The 19,430-nt window shown below is 42.2% G+C and overlaps 1 protein-coding gene across 1 annotated transcript; it reads right to left on the reverse strand.

Annotated features, from left to right (window-relative positions):
* Nucleotides 1–7,820: 7,820 nt before the first annotated feature.
* On the reverse strand, nt 7,821–17,279 carry anxa14 (annexin A14). The gene is made up of 13 exons (XM_004074152.5): nt 17,108–17,279; nt 16,952–16,988; nt 16,625–16,721; nt 16,464–16,552; nt 12,355–12,468; nt 12,187–12,277; nt 12,025–12,104; nt 10,057–10,095; nt 9,877–9,967; nt 9,711–9,806; nt 9,581–9,636; nt 8,552–8,659; nt 7,821–8,453 (listed from the first exon to the last, which is right to left on the reverse strand). The coding sequence occupies exons 2-13, from the start codon at nt 16,976–16,978 to the stop codon at nt 8,394–8,396; spliced, it is 948 nt and encodes a 315-aa protein (XP_004074200.1). The 5' UTR covers nt 16,979–16,988; nt 17,108–17,279; the 3' UTR covers nt 7,821–8,393.
* Between the last annotated feature and the right edge of the window lie 2,151 nt (nt 17,280–19,430).

Below are 19,430 nucleotides of genomic sequence, written 5' to 3' on the forward strand. Positions count from 1 at the left end.
ATGCAAGACCAAGTGATGGGTAGAAGAAGCTTTATGAAGCACTAAAGCCTTTCAATTGGTTCACTCCAGCACAAAAGCTTCTTGAAGCTTGATTTGCTCTAGTACAACGTCTACTGGATATAAAACAATAGTTGATATGAATTTGAATGTTGTGGTTTTTGCTAAGAGTCTGTGAATAAAACTAAACACAGAAGTATGCAAAACATGTATATTGTAGTGATGACAGCATAGTCTGTGTGTATATTTACATACATATTTGCTTGCAGTGAGGAGATTAATCATTTACAATGAGATGAGGTGGTTGGGTCACAGGCAATGTCTTTTTTTGAAACATTGAGATATGGTTGGTGATTGTTGTTTAGGGGAAACATTGGTTTTTATTTATTTTATTTAAAAAGACAGTTTCTCCTTAATCTCCAAACTCTCACTGACCGCAACTCTCCATCAAACATCCACATTTTGTCAAAACTATTGAATGTATATGAAAGACCACCGCAGAACACTTACTGATACAGCCTGGCCACAAGGATTCAGAGATCATTATTTTCAGATCCTCAAATAAATGTGCACATCAGAAAGGTCCTCTTCACCATTTGGCGCACGCCTCAAAGCCTTAATGTGGAACGTCAAATCAATAGTAAGACATGTTGAGAGCTCGGGAGGAGTGCTGTCTCATGGGTGATTCATTCACTCATCCTTTCCATCCAACTGTTCATTTACAACCTACTGGGTTTTCATCCTGGCTGGAGGAGGGTTCAGCTCAAAGCAAAATGTCAAACAAAGGTCCAAACAGAACCAGCAGACACAGAACCATCATTTCTGACAGTTGAAGCCAAAAAATCCACAAAAGATTAGATGTGAAGCATTTCTCCAGCTCAGAAACACAAAGATTTTTGTCTGGGAAGAGGTCAACAATGACCTTCATAAAGGTCATGAAGAAACTAAAAATAAGTTTTTCCCATTTTGTCAATAATCCACTAGAACAAAAGGTGGATTGAAACATATAAAGAAGTGTAAGACACACTCCAGTTAAAAATTAATCCAAAGTTCAAATCACAAAGAGCATGATTCATATTTATATGAAATTTGGCCAAAGTCAAAACAGAGTTTTTTTAATTCTGTGGCGGTTGGTGCTCATTAACTTTGCAGGAAGTACAAAAAGCTCAACACACAGTAACAAAATCAACAAATAAAGCAAAAACTGCCTCGAACAAGGTTCTCAGCACCATCCAGCTCCTTTCATAGCTCCTCCCTCACAACACCTGGTCATTCTCTATAAAGGACACAGGTCAGGTCACATCAAGAATTCTCAAGGCAACAGAAATCATCTCGCCACCATGAAGTCATCGTCTCTGTGGGGTTTCTGCCTGGTTCTACTCCTTGTGCAGGTATTTACTCAAGATTCTTTCATGCAATCAATCCTCAAGCTTTTGTCAGTTTGTTTCCTCAGGATGGAAATGGTGAAAAAATCTCAAGTTGGTTAAAATGTGATCAATATTATTTATACTCCAAAAACCTCAATTTGAAAACTTCAGATGTTTGTGGAACATGTAGAATGATGATCAGTTCCGATAATCAATTACTTGTAAATTTTGAGTACTATTTTACTGTTCATACTTCGTATTGACTAAACTGACTGAGGCTAAGGGTTGCTCCTGCAATTCTTTCTATTAGTAATAATAAGTAAACCATACGACCTTTATATGAATGAGAAATACTTTGTGGTACATTTGACACTTCATGTGCTGCGTTCTATTTCTCACCTAAAAGTGATGCAAGACTCATTACAAGTTTGAGAGAGTAATATTGTAAGGTAGACTTAACAATGAAAAGTAATCCACAATGTTTGAATGTAACTTGTGCAACGGTCACACGGAAACATTCAACTTTACAAGAAAATTAAAAATACCTTGTTACTGGAAGAGCAGCCTAAAGTTGACGGTGACGCTGGTTTCAAGGTTATCAAAGGTTATCACGTCACCACCAGCACACAAACATTGATTCATTAATGTGTTATGCATGCTGTAAATTAATCAAAAGCCAATGTTTGTTTAAAGCTCTTTTATCCTTGAAAGCCCTGAAGGAATTGTGGTGAATTATTTCTCACTCACTCAACTGATTTTTTCCTCTTAAGAATGGAAACAGCATGCAGGCTGCTGCCAAGCCTACCGACGCATCATCATCTACCAATTCAACCTCAACGTCTTTGACTGACTCCTCTCCACCTCCGACCGTCTCATCTCCACCACCAACTGTCTCATCTCTACTATCTACGGCCTCCTCTCCACCACCAACTGTCTCATCTCTACCATCTACGGCCTCATCTCCACCACCAACCGTCTCATCTCCCTCACCTACCGTCTCATCATCTACCAATTCACCCTCAACATCTTTGACTGGCTCATCTCCACCACCGACCGTCTCATCTCCACCACCAACTGTCTCATCTCTACTATCTACGGCCTCCTCTCCACCACCAACTGTCTCATCTCTACTATCTACGGCCTCCTCTCCACCACCAACTGTCTCATCTCTACCATCTACGGCCTCATCTCCACCACCAACCGTCTCATCTGTACTATCTACGGCCTCCTCTCCACCACCAACCGTCTCATCTCCCCCACCTACCGTCTCATCATCTACCAATTCACCCTCAACATCTTTGACTGGCTCATCTCCACCACCGACCAACTCATCTCCAGGATCTTCAACAAACCCAGCACCTTCAGTCAACTCAGACCCAACATCTGCACCACCAACTGACTTTACATTTTCATTATTGGTGACAAAGATGACATCAACCAAGTCTACAGCTTCATCAACCAGCACAACTACCAAATCAACGACTACATCTTCGGCCGTGGCTCCAACAGCTCCAGTGTTGCTGTCTGCAGTTCTAGTCATCATCAAAGTACTGATATATTAGGCCCGCTTTGAGAAAATCATGTAACCAATTACAAATGACTGTTCAAAGAGCAGATTGGAGTCTTGTAAGAAATGATTGTGGGCAATTGAAAATGTTTTCTTCTTAAAGAGGTGAAGATCAGTCATGTAATGTGATTTTAATGTTGATGTTTGACAGATTGTTATTGAGTAGACATTTGGGATCAATAAAATCAATTGGTGTGAGTTGTTACTGACAGAATATTGAGCTGTATAACATAACATTTTACAAGTTATGACATTTCTATTGTTACGTTTTTACATACATTAATGTGTGTTGATCGTCAATAAATGCTGAATAAATTCCTTCAGCTTTTCTGTTTAGAAATCAGAGACGTCTGGTCCGGCGAGACATCACAAGATGTTTACTAATAATAAAATTTATATTTATTCAACGATCTGTGCTAAAAATGCAATTTCTTAAGGATTAAATTAATTTCAATCATTTTTTATAAGCAAAGTTGTTGTATTTTGTGTTCCATTATCATACAGACACAATGGCCGCATCGTCTTGTGTTCAAGTGGCCACTTCCAATGAAAAACCCATATAAAAACAAATACATGTAGACGCTCATTTCGGGCTTCTGCGTTCACGCGTTGCTACGCAAATTTTTATATCTGTTCTCGGGCTCTACGTACAAAACGGGCGTTCATTGATCCCACGCTGAAAGTTAAACCAGTTGAACTTTACACTGCTAAATCACAAAAACGCTGAACTTTCAGCAGTCAAGTTGGATTTGGTAGTGATGTGTAAGTAGCGTCCTTTTCAAAACATGGAAGTGCCAACCATTGTAAATGTGATCACAAAGGAGAAAGCTCTGCCTCATGTGAAAATCTTTTGCTCCAATTTTACACATGAACACACACGCACACACCAGGAGGATGGTGGTCACGTGAATGGTCCACCACGACCTGGGCTGGCTGCTGGTGCATGTGCAACTGGGGTGTCCAGGGGGGGGGGTCCTGTACTCCAGATCGAGCGGCTCACTTTATATGCGGTGGGGAGGTCCATAACATCTCAGGGTGGGGGCAGGGTTGCATACATCAGGGAACCAGGTGACCCCAAAAGTTTTTGATCGTTACTTACAGCAACTGGAGTCCTGTCCCCTGTTTGCCGTCCCAGGGCCATGTCGGGGGGCCCCCGCCGGTCATTGGTGTCCGCCCTCCACCCCAGGTATCTGGTCCCGGCCTCCTCCCCGTGTCGATCTTAGTAGGGCTGATGGGCGGGCTGTTGGGGTTGCAGTATCGTCTGGTTGTGGATGGCTCTGGCTTGTTTCTGAGGAAGAGCGGGACGCTTCGGCGGTGGCGTGCCTTTCATCTGGGTGCCGATGTATGTTTCAAATGGTCAGGCATTGGGTCTCGACCTGGGACACCTGGGGGGAGGGGCAGGTCCCTGCATGGCCTCTGACCTGCACACTCTCTCTTCTGTTTGGCCCTCGACCAGGGGGCTGTGGGGCTGCTCTGTTCCCATGGTGGGGGTCCGGTAAGCCCATGGGTGGTGGTTCCTGGGCATGTATATGTCGGGAATGGGGGGTAATCCCATGCATTTATGTCTGTGTGTCGAAGTAATGTGTGGCAGGAAGTCTTCTGTGGATAATTTAGGTCATTTGCATAGATATGATTAACCGTTGTGCTATCTTAGGCAATTTGACATTGGGAGTTGGGTCATCTAGACCCACTAGACAGTGCTCTGAACCTTTTTTCTTCAGTGATTTGTGATCTTCACTGGTGTCCATGGATTACATGAAATCTTTCCACCTTTATCCACCTTTGTTATGGTAGGAATAACACGTCAATGTCAGGGTGGGGTCATCTAAGATAGCACAAGGGTTAAGACTTGTAAACAGTTGTGTGGACACCAAGGGGGTATTCCAGGAAGCATGTTTAAACTAGCCTGACTTTAAGCCTGAACTCTGGCTGAAATCCGCCTGAACTTGCCTACTGTGGGCATGTCGGTTCCAAAAGACCGGATATGAGTTAGCGTAATTACGCTCGGGCGTGCACGGCAAGTACATAAAGACATTCTCAATAGATCGCCGATTTCTGGAGTCACCATGGAAACGCGTGGTGAAAAAAAGAGAGCGCTATACTTCAGTGAGTCGGAGTCTGAGGTTTTAATGACTGCGTATGAAGATTATACGTCCATCAAAAAATTCACACGGCTGCATCATCAAAAGAAAGAGTTTCTGCTTGCAGTAGAAAAACAGAGAGAGTAAACGCACGAGTTTCTGATCTTATTTCCATTTTCCTTGTGACGTATATATATATATATATAACTCATCCAATTTTGCCAACTTAAATGAATTACTTCTATTGGTAACAAGTACTTGAGTTAAATTTATTCAACCTAATTTCTTACGTCTATAAAACTCAATAATTGTTTATACAACTCAAATTTATGTATTTATCTAACTAAATGTCATATTACTCCAATTCAATTAATATTTTTTCCATCTTAATTAATTATACTTCTTGATCTCTCATATTTCTAAGTTTGAGCCTGCAGATATGCTCATTTTTATTACAATAAAAGGACGGGGAAAAAACGCACGTTGTGCATAAATTCATTAAAGAATTTTCCATCATTGTCATTACAATACTAAGAGGTAGGGGTGCTATATAAACTCATTATCCTCTCCTTCAGTCTCACTCATGGTGCAGAGATGTAAGCACAGTATGACAAAATAACTCGGCAAAACATGGCATAAAACAGCTAAACACCTAAACACATTTGGTCAAAAACCCACACTTAAACCAAAATCCATCTAGACAGGCAAAGGAAATGGTATCCCACAATCCCTTGCGGTGCCGATCTAACAGCAGCACCAAAGTTACACCTACTTAATTGAATTAATTTGAATGAAAGTAAAAATAACTGTCTGAAAACTACGTGTTATTTTTAAACTGACTTAACAAAAAAATGATTTATCTTAATTGAAGCAAATAATTAAGTTAGATCAAAGTAAAAAAGTTTATTTTTCCACCATCCATATGTGGTCTTATCACCCTCTCATGGTGGAAAAAGTATTATCTGAGCTTCTTCATCCACTAAATCATCTTCAAATGGACACGCCATGCTGCTTCACCTCTCTGAAAACAAACTAACCTTCAACTAAACCTGCTCCAGACCAGGTTATGTTCAGAGCATGAGTTGCTCCGGCAACTTGACCTAGCCTGAAACATACCTCCATTTCTGGAACCGAAAGCTGAGGTTATCAACTTCCCTAGCCTCAAACTTATTGTGGGAGCTAGCATAACCTGCTTTCTGGAATACCCCCCAAGTGTGTATGTGTGTGTATGAGCATCAACGCATGTAATGCAAGTTGCATATGACACCCTTCCCATGACCTTGTATCCTCCCCCCTGTCCTGTCAGAGTGGCTAAAACTCAATAAAGTTCACATCTGTTCCAAAATGGGGATTATATGAACACACTTAATGAGTAACAAACAACAAAAGTATAAATAAAAGTAACATGTCCATCACAAGAAGCTCTCAGCTCCAATCTGTGTTTTCATTTGCTGGACAGGACAAAAAAAGAGAATCTTTTGCAACGATTGTGTTGTCTAACCTTCACCTCTGTATTATCGCAGTGCGTTTTATATGTAGAGCCTGAAAACGGTCTTCAAAACGTGCGAAGCTGTCCACGAACGTGAAAGTTTCGAACAAAGAATGTATGTTTAAATAGACTTTTCATTGAAAGTCCCGCTTAAACCCGTGTTGGCATTGTAAACGTAGCTATAGTGTGGAATTTCTAATGTGAGTGGTTCTGGTTTTTGGATTAAGCTATTAGTCGCAAATGTCGTTCACAACAAAACCTGCACAGAAACTGAACTATTGTTTGTTGTTTTTTAAGTCAAACATTGTCTAGAGAATTTTTATAAGCTTCATCATGCAAATGGAGGAATTAAAACTTTGTTTTTTCCCCCCCATTTTGTCAATAATTCACCTAAACAGGAGGAGCATTAAAGCAAATACAGAAATGCTGTGTTTTCTCCAGTTAAAAGTTAAACCGAATTCCGAATCACTAGCCTCAGGATTGACATTTATAAGGAAACTGTGCAAACGTAAAATACACTTGGGAAAAAATGAACAGTTTTCATTATGTTAGAGGTTTGTGTGATAAATTATAAACCTTTTTCAAAACTCTCAAAGAAAAAAAAAAGGGTTTTATAGAATCTCTGGAGACTTGAGCTCATTTAGTGTTGCAGGAAGTACTTACAATGCTGAATGTACTCTGGTGTATTGCTAGCAAAACACCAAAAGATTATACAAGAGCTCCTCCCCCACCAACACCTGGTCATTCTCTATAAAGGATGCAGGTCAGGTCACAACAGAATCATCTTCCCCATCATGAGCTCACCCTTTTTTTTTGTTTCTACTCATATTGCAGGTATTTACAGAGAAACAAATGGATTTGGACGGGGCCCAGGTAAAAGCTTTTTGGAGGCTGAGTGATGCAAAGAGGTAAAAATGCAGCATCCAACACATCGCTGAGCAATACAGCTATATAGTGCGTAGAGAAAGAATTCAGACGCAACCAGGACAGGTTATAAGTTTGTGTTGGACTTATTTAAAGCCATTTTTTAAACAGCATGACATCAAAACCACCTTATTTTCTAAACTCTGCCTAATTTGAGAGGCCGTCTGTCAATAGTTGAAAACATGCAGACTGAGGCAGCTCATCAAACAGGTGCTGTTTGATTGACAGCTGCCTCAGACACCTAGTGGTCTTGTCACCTCTTGACACCTAGTGGTCACTCTGTGAAGTGCAATGGCTCCAACTAATTTCAGTTTCCAACTTGTTTTAAGAAGGAAATAAACGTACAAAAAACACATTTCTGGCTTTGTTATGAAAAAAATCAGATGGAGGCGCCGTTAGTCCTTTAGTTCCTCTTTTTCTTAATAAATGTTGATTTTACAGAATGCTGCTGAGAGACATTTTGCGTTGACTTTCCAGTATTTTTCTGATAATGAAGTATGAAAATGAAAACAAAAACAGGAGTTTTTGGGTGCAATAAAGAATTGTTAATAAGATGTTTTGCTACAATAATCTATAACGTTTTTTAAAAAGTTTTATTTTAAAGTTACAATTTACATTTTTTTTCATTTAAATTAAAAAATTGTTATATAATGGCAAACTAAAGGTTTTTGTTGTTTGGAAAAAGTGGACATATCAAATTAATGATTTTTTTCTATGTTCTTTATAAAGTCCATCTTTTATTTTCTGATTAGTTTACAGATGTGATGGATTAAATTAAGTTTTAAAAGTACAAACATGTAATGAAAACATTTTAACTGATGGATTTTTCTTGGGAATGACTCGGCTACTTGTTGCATGAGTCTGCAGAAATCAGAAATCTTAGAGGTGACATTAAAACTCAAGGACAGCCCTGCAGTGTCAGAGTGAAGTGCCGCTCGGAAGGAAGAATCCAGCAAACCCGTCCAGGTTCAGTCTTCTGATCTGCAGATGCCCAGCAAAGCCTGCTGATGCTCCCCTTTGAATTGTTTCTGTAAAATCAAAGCACAGAGTACGGTCGGTTTCCTTACTAAAAAAAAAAAAGCACAGTGATGCCTCTAAATGTGCTGAAACAGCAGGAAGAGGGAACCTGCAGAGTCGAGTACAGAGAGTTCCCCGTCAGCTTCAGGAAGGCGGCTCGGATGCACAGCAGGTCCTCCTCACTGTGAGACACCATGATCCCGTGTACCAGTGATGTCTGCCGCAGAGGTAGAACTCCTGAGTAACTTTTCAAAAAATGTCCATCTGAATCTACGCTCAGAACACCCTCAGCAACGCACATTCAAGCAACCGCTTACAATGAAAAGTTTGGGTCAACTTTTGTCTTCAAAAGTGGCTACACAAGTTTCTATGACCGTTCTTGGGCTTCAAGTACAAACCGGGTGGCCGAACTGTGGTCTGTACGCAGCAGGAATTCTATGAAACCAAGTCTTTCATATCGGAATAGAGCTGTGAGAGAAAAATTCATGAGATTTGCACCCATTTCGCACCAACAACTAGGCGGCGGACCACTAAACCTGCCCCTCCCTGCTTGTCCAGTGTGAACACCATAGACTAAATAGGCCTTCAAGAACGCCTGAATGTAGCTTTATGTGAATCAAAAACAACATGAACTTACAATCTGTATCGGGGAGTTAAAGTTTATTTCCAACCTTTAGCATTTGTCAGTAGTTGTTCAATCTCGGGAGCGGTCTCTGTGGAGGTTTTTTGGGGCACTTTAGCGTCTCATGGTTTGTACACAGTGGGAACGTGATGGACGTTCAAGAATGCACTAATCAGGCATTCTTGAACATACAGTGAGTGTTCAAACTGGATTGTTGCTGTCAGATACTAGTGCATGTACTAACAGTTAGAAGAGGCTTGGTGTGAAATGTCAAAGAGGTGCAAATCTCATGAATCCTGCTTCAGACTTTTTTCCCCCCAGCTCTCTGAAAGATTTGATGTCATAGAATTCTGTCCAGACACAAACTGCAATCATTGATTTCTCCTCCATGATCAGTTTTTAAACAGTTTAAACAGTTGAGAAGATGAGTTGAAAGAGCACAAGCTGTCCTTTTGTACATGTGATTCAATGGGAGATAAAGAGAAGATCTATCAGCAGATGCAAAGATCTTCTTACCTTCATGGTGCTCAGCCTCTTGGCGAGGTAGACCTCCGGACTCTGGATGCATTGAACTATCCCAAAACAAAGACGAGGCGACGTCAGAGCCGCTCCGACACGTCCAAGAGCCTTCACACGCCGCGCTTACCTAAAACCTTCAAACCCATCTGAAAGTCTCCACTGAAACGTTTGTCCAACATCTGCTCCAGCGCCTGTCCGAGCTGCAGCTCCAGTCCTATCAGCACTGTCCAAAAACAGCCCGTCAGCACGGTTCGTACTGCAGCAGCCGTCGGCTCCACGTGCCAAAGACTCACCGTTCTCCAGGTGTGCCGAGCTTCTCGAGGTCATGATCTCAATCCACGGCGCTGCGTTGGCCTTTTTACCATCTAGAGACGCAGCGAGAGCCTGCAGCGGCAGAAGACGTTCACAGAGACCTGAGGTCAGCAGCTACAAAGGGGGAAAAACAACCTAAAAGCTGAAGTGAAAAATGATACCTCAACATCTCTCTGGACCACAGCAGGGGAGTCACCTTTCTGTTGAGACAAGAGTTTGACAACATGTTGAGTGAGATCTGCGAGTCTGATGGATGGATGGACAAACGACTATAAACATGAAAGAGTTTAGTTTTGACTACAAACCCCACATGAAATGAAAGTTTTCTTTTGGCCACAGTCTCACCATGATGGTGGGGCTGTGGCTGTCCTGCTGCACATGTGGTGCAAAGATCTCCTTACCTTCATGGCGCTGAGCCTCTTGGTGAGCACCATGAAGGTAAGGATGGCTGTAAACCAGAAATGGAATTAGCTTGATGGTTATTGGTGGATCAGTGAGTGAAGAAACTAAATTAGTTAGTAAAGGGTTCCAATCCCAGACTAGATAGTTATGTGTCCTTAATTCAACCCAACACTGAGTCCAATTAGAATAGAATAGAAGGTTCATTAATCCCAAAGGAAATTCCAAAAGTGGCCAACTGCTTGTCTTAACCACACAAGCTCATCTGAAAAATAAAAAATAAAATAAAAAAAAAGAATAAAACCATAAAACATACAAAGATTAACATTTATTAATTAAAAATACAATAAATCCATAAAATTTTCAAAATTTAAAATTCAATTCTTTTGGTCCTCTGTCAGGGAGTTGTATTATCTTCTAGAACGAGGGACAAAAGACTTCCTCAGTCTGTGGAGCAGCGCTGGGACAGTAGTCTGAACACGCTCACTACGGCCAGTTCTGGTCCAGCCACGGAACTCGCCTTTTGGCCGGTGGACGTCCTTCCTGCTGGCGCTGCATCAGCACACAGCAGACTGATAAAACGTTGCAGCAGTTTGGAGCAGATGTTAAATGAGCGCAGCCTACAAAGGAAGTACAGCCTGGACTGGCTCTTCTGGTAAAGGTGGTCTGTATTGGTGTTCCAGTCCAGCTTGGTGCCCAACACGACCCCTATGTACTTGTAGGACTGTATGTGGGCTGAGGCTTTCTTCTCAAGTCCAGAACCATTTGTTTGGTCCTTTTGGACTTTCAGCTGGAACTGATTCTTCCTGCTCCAGGCCACAAAGTCCTCCACAAGCCTCCCCCTCCTCTCCCCCTTTGATGCAGGCCACGGTGATGGTATTGTCTGACAGTTTCTGCACATGGCCGGTCGAGGTGTTTTGACGGAAGACAGTCGTATACAGCATGAACAGAGCAGAAGACGGTACAGCTGAGCCTGTTGGGTAAGTAGTCCATGATCCAGGACTACAAACAAGAATGGCTCCAGGTGAGCTTCTCCTGCGGTATGTGAGGTTTATTGTATTAGGAGAAGTCAAAAAACAGCACAGCCACCCTCATCCAGGTATTAGAAAGTGCGATGTAACAAATAGAGGAAAGTGTCCTCTTCCCCCACTCTCTCCCTGTATGTGAACTTCAGCTTTTCCTGGTCATCCTGCACCAGGATTGTAAAATAATAATCTAAAATTGTAAAATAATCTAATAAATAAATACATTCTAACAAAGCCATTTCCCAACAAAAAATAACTGAACTAGTCCAGCATTGGCGACCACCTGGACTGATCCTCGATTGTTCCTCCTTGTTCTCATAAAGATCAATCATTGGTTGAACCCCTGTAGGTGAAACCAGAGTTCTGTGGCATGTCAGGATCAAGAACCTTCCACAAGTATTTCCTCCGCAGTTCATCTGCTCTCCACTCCCCTCTGTGTTTGTGATGCTCATCTACAAGATGCCTGAATCTCTTCAAGAGTGACCAACGGGCATAAATTGTAGTTTCTTAACCTTCCTTGACATAACGGGAGGCTTTTAGCTTAAAAGTCAGAGATGAAGTCTAAACACTAAACACATTGATTTGAATGAGGTCAGGACCCACGTCTGAACTGAATATGGGTGATGAGGAATATCTAAAAAAAAAAACAGGCTGACTTTTGGATTTGTTTTTGGAAAGTTGAGAAGAAAGAGGAGTCCAGTTTACCTTCAGCAGAGCCACAACCAGCTTAGCAAAGTCCCCACTGGTTTCTCCTCTCAGCTCCTTCTCCAGATCTTTCTTAAACCCTGAGAATGGACAGAAAAACAGGATGGGATGGAGCTGCCACGCCCCAAACCAGAGGACAAACATCTCGTCGCTGCAGCTCACGTTGTTGGAAGGCGTTATTGATTTGTTGAAGCTGCTCTTTTGATCGAGTACTCAAAATCTCCATAAGCGTTTCCTCATCCGTTCCCAGACCCTACGCAAACACATGCGGCGGGTGTTAACCCAATTCAGGCTTCCATGTGCGATTGCTTTAAGAGGATGGAGACCCACCACCATGGCGTCCTGCAGACGTTGAGCGTCAAAATGCTCTGGCAGCATCAGCAGCTGCAGCAGGAGATTCTCCAAGTCTCCTGACAAAGCCTTCTTCAGGCATGCAATCAGGTCCTGAAACGACACAGCAGACACTATGAGCACGCTGGATCTTTTGGGACGTTCACACACCTCCTGAGTCAATGGACATTAACCCTTTAACACCGGAGATGTCGCCAGTGATACCTCAGACTGCGGACTCATATCCAAAAATGCCTAAGCCCGGCAACCTAAGTAACCCTTGTGCTATCCTAGGCACTTTAACACTGGGAGTTGGGTCATCTAGACCCACTAGACAGTGCTCTGAACCTTTTTTCTTCAATGATTTGTGATCTTCACTGGTGTCCATGGATTACATGAAATCCTCTTCCCCTTTATCCACCTTTGTCATGGTAGGAATAACACGTCAATAAGGGTGGGGTCATAGGATAGCAAAAGGGATACAAGTTTTCAAGTTTGGCAGCCGGCATTTGTAGTTGGGAGGCGGCAGACGCATTATTGTTCGCTACGTGTTGACCACAGAGGTTTCAATTAAACAGCACGCGACGAGGGCTGCTAACATGAGCTAGGGGCCCGGCAATGACCGGACGTCAATCTGGTGATCCCGGCCACCGTGGGTCCAAATGGGGAGACGGCATTGATGCGGGACAAAACTCATCAATGTGTCAATTTGTAAATTGACAAGATTATAAATTGAGTTGAGAATGACCAGTGGTGCAGAATGGTCCACTTATTATATATCCCTGGGCTACAAGGTAACAAGAAAGTATGATTTTCTCAGAAAACATGTTCATTCACCTTTGATTTTAGTAAATCATAGTTTTTTTTTCAAAAGCTGCGATTGCACACCAAATGCGATTAAATTTGCTGGTCGCCACCCGTCCAAAAATGTGTGTGCCTCATTTAAAAAACTTTGCGTAGGATTTGCGTCAGAAGTTGCTGTGTTTGCTGTGACGGTCTCTTCAACACCTCTAATAAATATGCACAGTTGTATTTATCTATGTGTCAGTGCTTTCATCAATAGCGAGCAAAAAGTCTCCTCAGAGATGTGATCTGCAATCGTAATCCTTGACAGACTCATGTTGGCAAAGGTCGACTGCTGTTTGGGGCACAAGACTTCTACAGCCTTAAGCATTTTTTCATAAGTACACCGTCCGAAAATTGTTTAGATTTTTGCTCCAACTTGTTTGCAATAAAGTATCTGTCACTTCTCCATCACTGACGTCACGGCTGCAGTAAATGCAGACGGTTGATTTTCAATCCAGTTCATAGTTGGTAAATCTTTATATTCTCTTAACTGCAAACGGTTAAACTTTTCTTTATGGTGAGTCTCATAGTGGTGCTGAATGCAATATTTGTTGGGCGCTGCGACCTGTTGATGACAAACCAAGCATGCAGGTTTCGCATTCAGCTCAGTGAACAAATAAAACTCTTTCGATTTTTCCTGGAAAGCTCTTCAACCTTTTTTTCTTTTTGTCAACATTTTGGTCATTAGGGGGTCACTACTGATCATTCTTATAGCAACAGAACAGCGCAGGGAACCAAACTACTGCTTACCCAGACGCAGAGCTGTTAGGTTTCCTTTTGGCACGTGGGGAGCTATGCTGTATCACCTGTTTGGCTTTTCTTTGCTCCCCCTAGTGGCGGAATTGCGAATTTTGATCATTTCTTTAAAAAAAAAAAAATCATACCTCGCCACAGGAATGGACTAGAAATGTGCTTGGTTTTAAAAATCCTTATGATTTTTAATCTTCATGTGTGGGCCGGACTAAACCACCGGGCGGGCCGGATATGACCCGCCAGGTGGTTTGACACCCCTGGTTTCTACCTTAAATAACTTGCACTAGAAAAAAAATTTCCTTACTGAATAATAGCGGTTTATTTCTCTACTTTGGCCTCTTGGAACCAGCGGGTACTTCCTGTTTGATGCGCCAGGGGCCAGGTGGGTCTCTCAGTCCAGGGGCCTCATTTATAAAGCTTTGCGTAGGATTTGCGTCAGAAGTGGCGTACGGATGAAACATAGGACGTGCGTACGCAAAGAAATATTCGGATTTATAAAACCGTGCGCACGCACATCCTACGCATCTTTCCCTTAATAAATCACAACCGATTCTAAATGCAGCGCAGCTTTTTGCGGCTTCATGACACGCCCATAGTTGTCCATAAATAGTCCGTGAAACGCCCACAAATTAATATTCATGGCTTGCTAAATCATGGCAAACACCGAGAGGAAATAAAAAAAACGTATCTTCACTCAATGTGAAGTAGAAGTTATTGTTGGCGAGGTGGAAAAGAGGAGAAAAGTGTTGTTTGGAGGGCACAGTGTGGGCATTACAGTGCCGAAAAGGCACGTGAGCGGCAAACGGCTACAGCGCTCCATGGGGGGGGGGGGGGGGGGGGGGGGGGGCAGATGCATGCGCCGGGGGGACCGGAGCGCCAGATGCACCGGGTGACACGCGTGGTTCCTCCGAGTGCTCCTCTGTAACGCCGGGCCCAAAAGCCCGCAGAGGTTCAACAGGACGGCTGGAGGAAGTCAGAACCGGCTCATAAGCCACTTGTCCTCTTTTGCCAGCAAGTCTTGTTGCTGTCTAAAGATGCGTTCACTCCGAATTCATCCATTTGCCACATCTTCTAAGAGTGCAAGATCAGCCATTGTGCGTCATTACGCATTGTGATGGGGCATTTTATTTCCATCCATTTAATTGCATCTGACAAGCTGCAGATGTCGGTAATAATCGACGTGGAAATGGGAAATTGTTCAGCGCAAATGTAATTTCTTGTTGCTTTCTGAATGGTGAGACATACGCCATACATTGTTTTATCAAAAATAAAACAAACTAAAGGCATATGCATGAATACCATAATTCCATAGCTTATGAAGAAATGTTTTACTATGAAAACAACTTTCCCCAATGGACAATTAGTACGTCTGTCCGCACGCCCGCATCTATATCTGCTCCGCCAGACGGACACACTGACGAGAATATCAGTTTTGTAAATTATTTCGTTCTGTTAACTATATTATTTATGAGGATGAATTGCACAACATGCCAATATTGCAGAACATATTTCACTTTTCTTTTTGCAAATGTGTTCATTTGAATTTCTGTTGTAATTTTCGTTTGATTTTTTTTTGTTTGTTTCACTGCTGATCGATCAAACGGGTGTTCGTGTAGGCTGTTAATTGTAAGACTTGCTTTGTGAAGTCTTCATGTTATTTCTGAGAGGCAGTATTGTCATTTTCACTTTCATCTGTTTCTTCCATCTGCCGACGGTGTCGCCGTTTCTCATTTCACCCGTTTTTGTGCGTACGCCTGGGTCAGAGCTTGCGTGAAGGACCGCACATTTTCCCGTCAAGTTTGCTTTTTATAAATCTCAACTATTGCGTAGAGAGTGGCGTACGCCTTCTTTTGTGCGTACGCAACGTTTATAAATGAGGCCCCAGCTCTTTTTTACAGTCAATTATCAAGCCCCAATGACAATATGCAGCTCAGAGCTTATTGGATTCCACAAACCTTGTGATGGTCTTAACACTGGGAGTTGGGTCATCTAGACCCACTAGACAGTGCGCTGAACCTTTTTTCTTCAATGATTTGTGATCTTCACTGGTGTCCATGGATAACATGAAATCTTTCCACATTTGTCATGGTAGGGGGGACACGTCAATGTAAGGGTGAGGTCATCTAAGATAGCACAAGGGTTAAAGGGAACCAAACAACGGCTCCTAAACTGTGGAACGCTCTGCCTCTGTCCTCTTCTGTGTGGACTCCCCTTTTTATCTCGGGAAACTTTCAGTTAAATGTGCTGTGACTTTGTACTTTTATGTTTTATCCCATTTATAATGTGTTTTTTTGTTGAGCACTTCATGATTATCTCTTGGAGAAGTGCTGTGAATATTTTTTGTCATCTCCTTTGAGGCTTCTCTTGCTTTTTGACACGAGAAGCTTTTGAGGCATGGAGAGACTAGACCGCCTGACCACAACCCAGTTCCTTCTCCACCCAAAAGGTAGTTTCACTTATGTTTACTTAGCAAACAGGAGAGCGATCCCATTTAGCACAGCAGGCTTTACCTTGTTTGTCATCTTCTTGTATTCCACGGCGATGACTTGCCTCTGGGCGTTGTTTCGGTTGGTCAGAAGGTTCACCAGCGTTCCTGCGTCTGAGCAAAGTTCACAGCTGATGAGGACAGAGATAAGCACGGCGGGGCGGAGATCAGCTCTGCGGGACGCACCTTTACAGTCCAGAGCTGCCTGGATCTCCATCGCGTCTTGGTCGGGGTGGAAGTTGGAGAAGGGTCGGACGGTTCCGAGGGTCCCCCACCACATGTCCTGAGGGGGAGACGCAAGGAAAGAAAGGGGAGGAGCAATCACACACACGCTGACGGTGCCGTGAAGGAGGAAATGTGTCGGTTTGACTCTAAAGAATGTCAGATATGCGTCCCACTGATGATCCAGGGTGAAGAACGAGCAGCTTTTTGACATTTGACCTCTGCTCGCTTCGTCACAAAGAGATCATCTTTGTTTTGTTTTTTTAACAAAATGATGCTGTGAGGACTCACATCTGAGGAGTAGTGAAGTGGCTTCATGGCTCAGAGTCTGACAGATGAATGACAAACAAAAAAATCCCCACGGATTAATAAATAGAATAAACACAACAGTTTTCCTCTTTAAACAAACCATCACTTAAACAAATGTAACAAAGAGGGTTTCCTTACCTTGATGAAATCCCCAAAGCTCTTATAGTCTCTCTTTTAGAAACTCTTCTAAACACTGCAGCTTCTACACACCTGCTCCAGACACGCCCGCCTCCTTCTAGAGAAAACAACAGACCAATCAGAGCACAGCACTCCCACAGCCAAGTCACCCTATTGGTTCCTGTAGGAATCCAGCCCGCCCAGTTTGTTAGCACAGAGAAAAGCGAGTGAGATATTTTCAAAAAAGTAAAGATATCAGGGAAGAAGTGATGCTGAGTCAAACAAAGATGGCTTCCTCCATGAAGGGGAGGGTCTGATGTTATCTTCATAAAGCAGACAAACAGGGACTTTAAAAAACTCATCAGTCAACATTCTGCTCATGTCTGAGCAATGGAAAGGATGTTTTCACTCACGCTGTTTCCATGAAGAAAACAAGTCACAGTTATGAGGAACAGTTGTGTTGGACCTCATACCTGAGATATTACACATGGTTTCATGCAGACCAGCGATGATTATTGTTTGTCTTTAACTTTCAATTAAACAAAAAAAAGAAATACAGTCAGGACCATAAATATTTGGACAGAGACACATTTGTTCTAATTTAGTTTTTTAGTACATTACCACAGTGAGTTTTAAATGAAACAACCCAGATGCCATTGAAGTGCAGACTTTCAGATTTTATTCCATGGGTTGAACAAAAAGATTGCATAAAAATGTGAAAAACTAAATCCTTTTTTTAAACACAATCCCTTCATTTCATGGGCTCATATGTAATTGGACAATTGACTTCCATGTTCCATGTTCCCTTGTTATGTCATTATGAGTGAAGCAGGTAAAAGGCCTGGAGTTGATTAGAGGACTCGTGCTTGTATTTGGAAGATTTTGCTGTGAACAGACAACATGCGGTCAAAGGAGCTCTCCATGCAGGTGAAAGGAGCCATCAGTAAGCTGAGCTCATGAGACAGGTCTTAAGAATGGTGGTTCACTGAAACTGAAGCTCCTGACCTCACAGGTTCAACAGAACGAAAACAAAAAGTAAAATAGATTTCCAGCCTTCATTGAAACCATCTTCAGCAGATGAGGTCCTTAAAAGGAAATTTTCAACAAATGTTTCAAATGAAAGCATTTGATTTGAAATTCACAAATCAAATCTAAATAAAATTTGCAGAAGCTCTAGTACAAGTCAAGAAAAATCAAAAGCCTAAATGTAATTCCATATAGCATCCACCAGGGGTCAGTGTTGCACCATACATGTTGTACAGAGCCATATGCAAAACTCTTAACCCTTGTACTATCCTAGGCACTTTAACATTGGGAGTTGGGTCATCTAGACCCACTAGACAGTGCGCTGAACCTTTTTTCTTCAATGATTTGTGATCTTCACTGGTGTCCATGGATTACATGAAATCTTTCCACCTTTATCCACCTTTGTCATGGTAGGGAGAACACGTCAATGTAAGGGTGGGGTCATCTAAGATAGCACAAGGGTTAAAATGTTTATCCTATGAAATTTCATATTAAAAACCAATAAAAACCTAAATCATGTTTTAAATAATGGAAAATATAAACTATATATGGGCTGCACGGTGGCGCAGGGGGTAACGCTCTTGCCTCACAGCAAGAAGGCCCCCGATTCAAGTCCTGGCTGGGGGACATGAAAAACACATCAATGGGGGACCTTTCTGTGTGGAGTTTGCATGTTCTCTCCATGTATGCGTGGGTTCTCTCCGTGATCTCCAGCTTCCTCCCACTGTCCAAAAACATGCTTTATAGGTTAATTGGCAACTCACACTCCATAGGTGTGAATGTGAGAGTGAATCAGTGTGTGATTGAGGACATTCTACCCTGCGACAGACTGGCGACCAGTCCAGGGTGTCCCCTGACTTTGCCCACAAGTGGGCGGGATAGGCTCCGGCAGCCCCGTGACCCCGAAAGGGACTAAACGGAATAGAAAATTAAAAAAACAAAAACTATATATATCAAATTCTTTACACTAGATGTCAGTACCACAGCACTAAAATAGCTGCTTCACTGGAGGTTATTGTCCGTAGCAACTATTCAGTTCTTTTCAAGACTCAAGCTAAAGGGTTATTAGCCTTTACATTTTTGTACTTACATTTTCATGCAAATTTTCTATTTTTCCTTAGCAACTCGTGTTACTCTTCTCATCCCACATTATCAACAGTGAATATGAATTTAGGGTTTGAGCTTTTTGAACTGATCTGATTGTGTAAAGACTATAGGGACTCAATAAGGAAGATTTTCAAATAAAAAATAAGACAATAAATGCATAATAAAAGAAGCCAACATTACAAAGCAGATCGAACAAGTTAACCAATATGGC

This window comes from Oryzias latipes, chromosome 11 (assembly GCF_053564925.1).
Source record: "Oryzias latipes strain Hd-rR chromosome 11, Olatipes_Hd-rR_3.1".
Lineage (NCBI taxonomy): Eukaryota > Metazoa > Chordata > Actinopteri > Beloniformes > Adrianichthyidae > Oryzias > Oryzias latipes.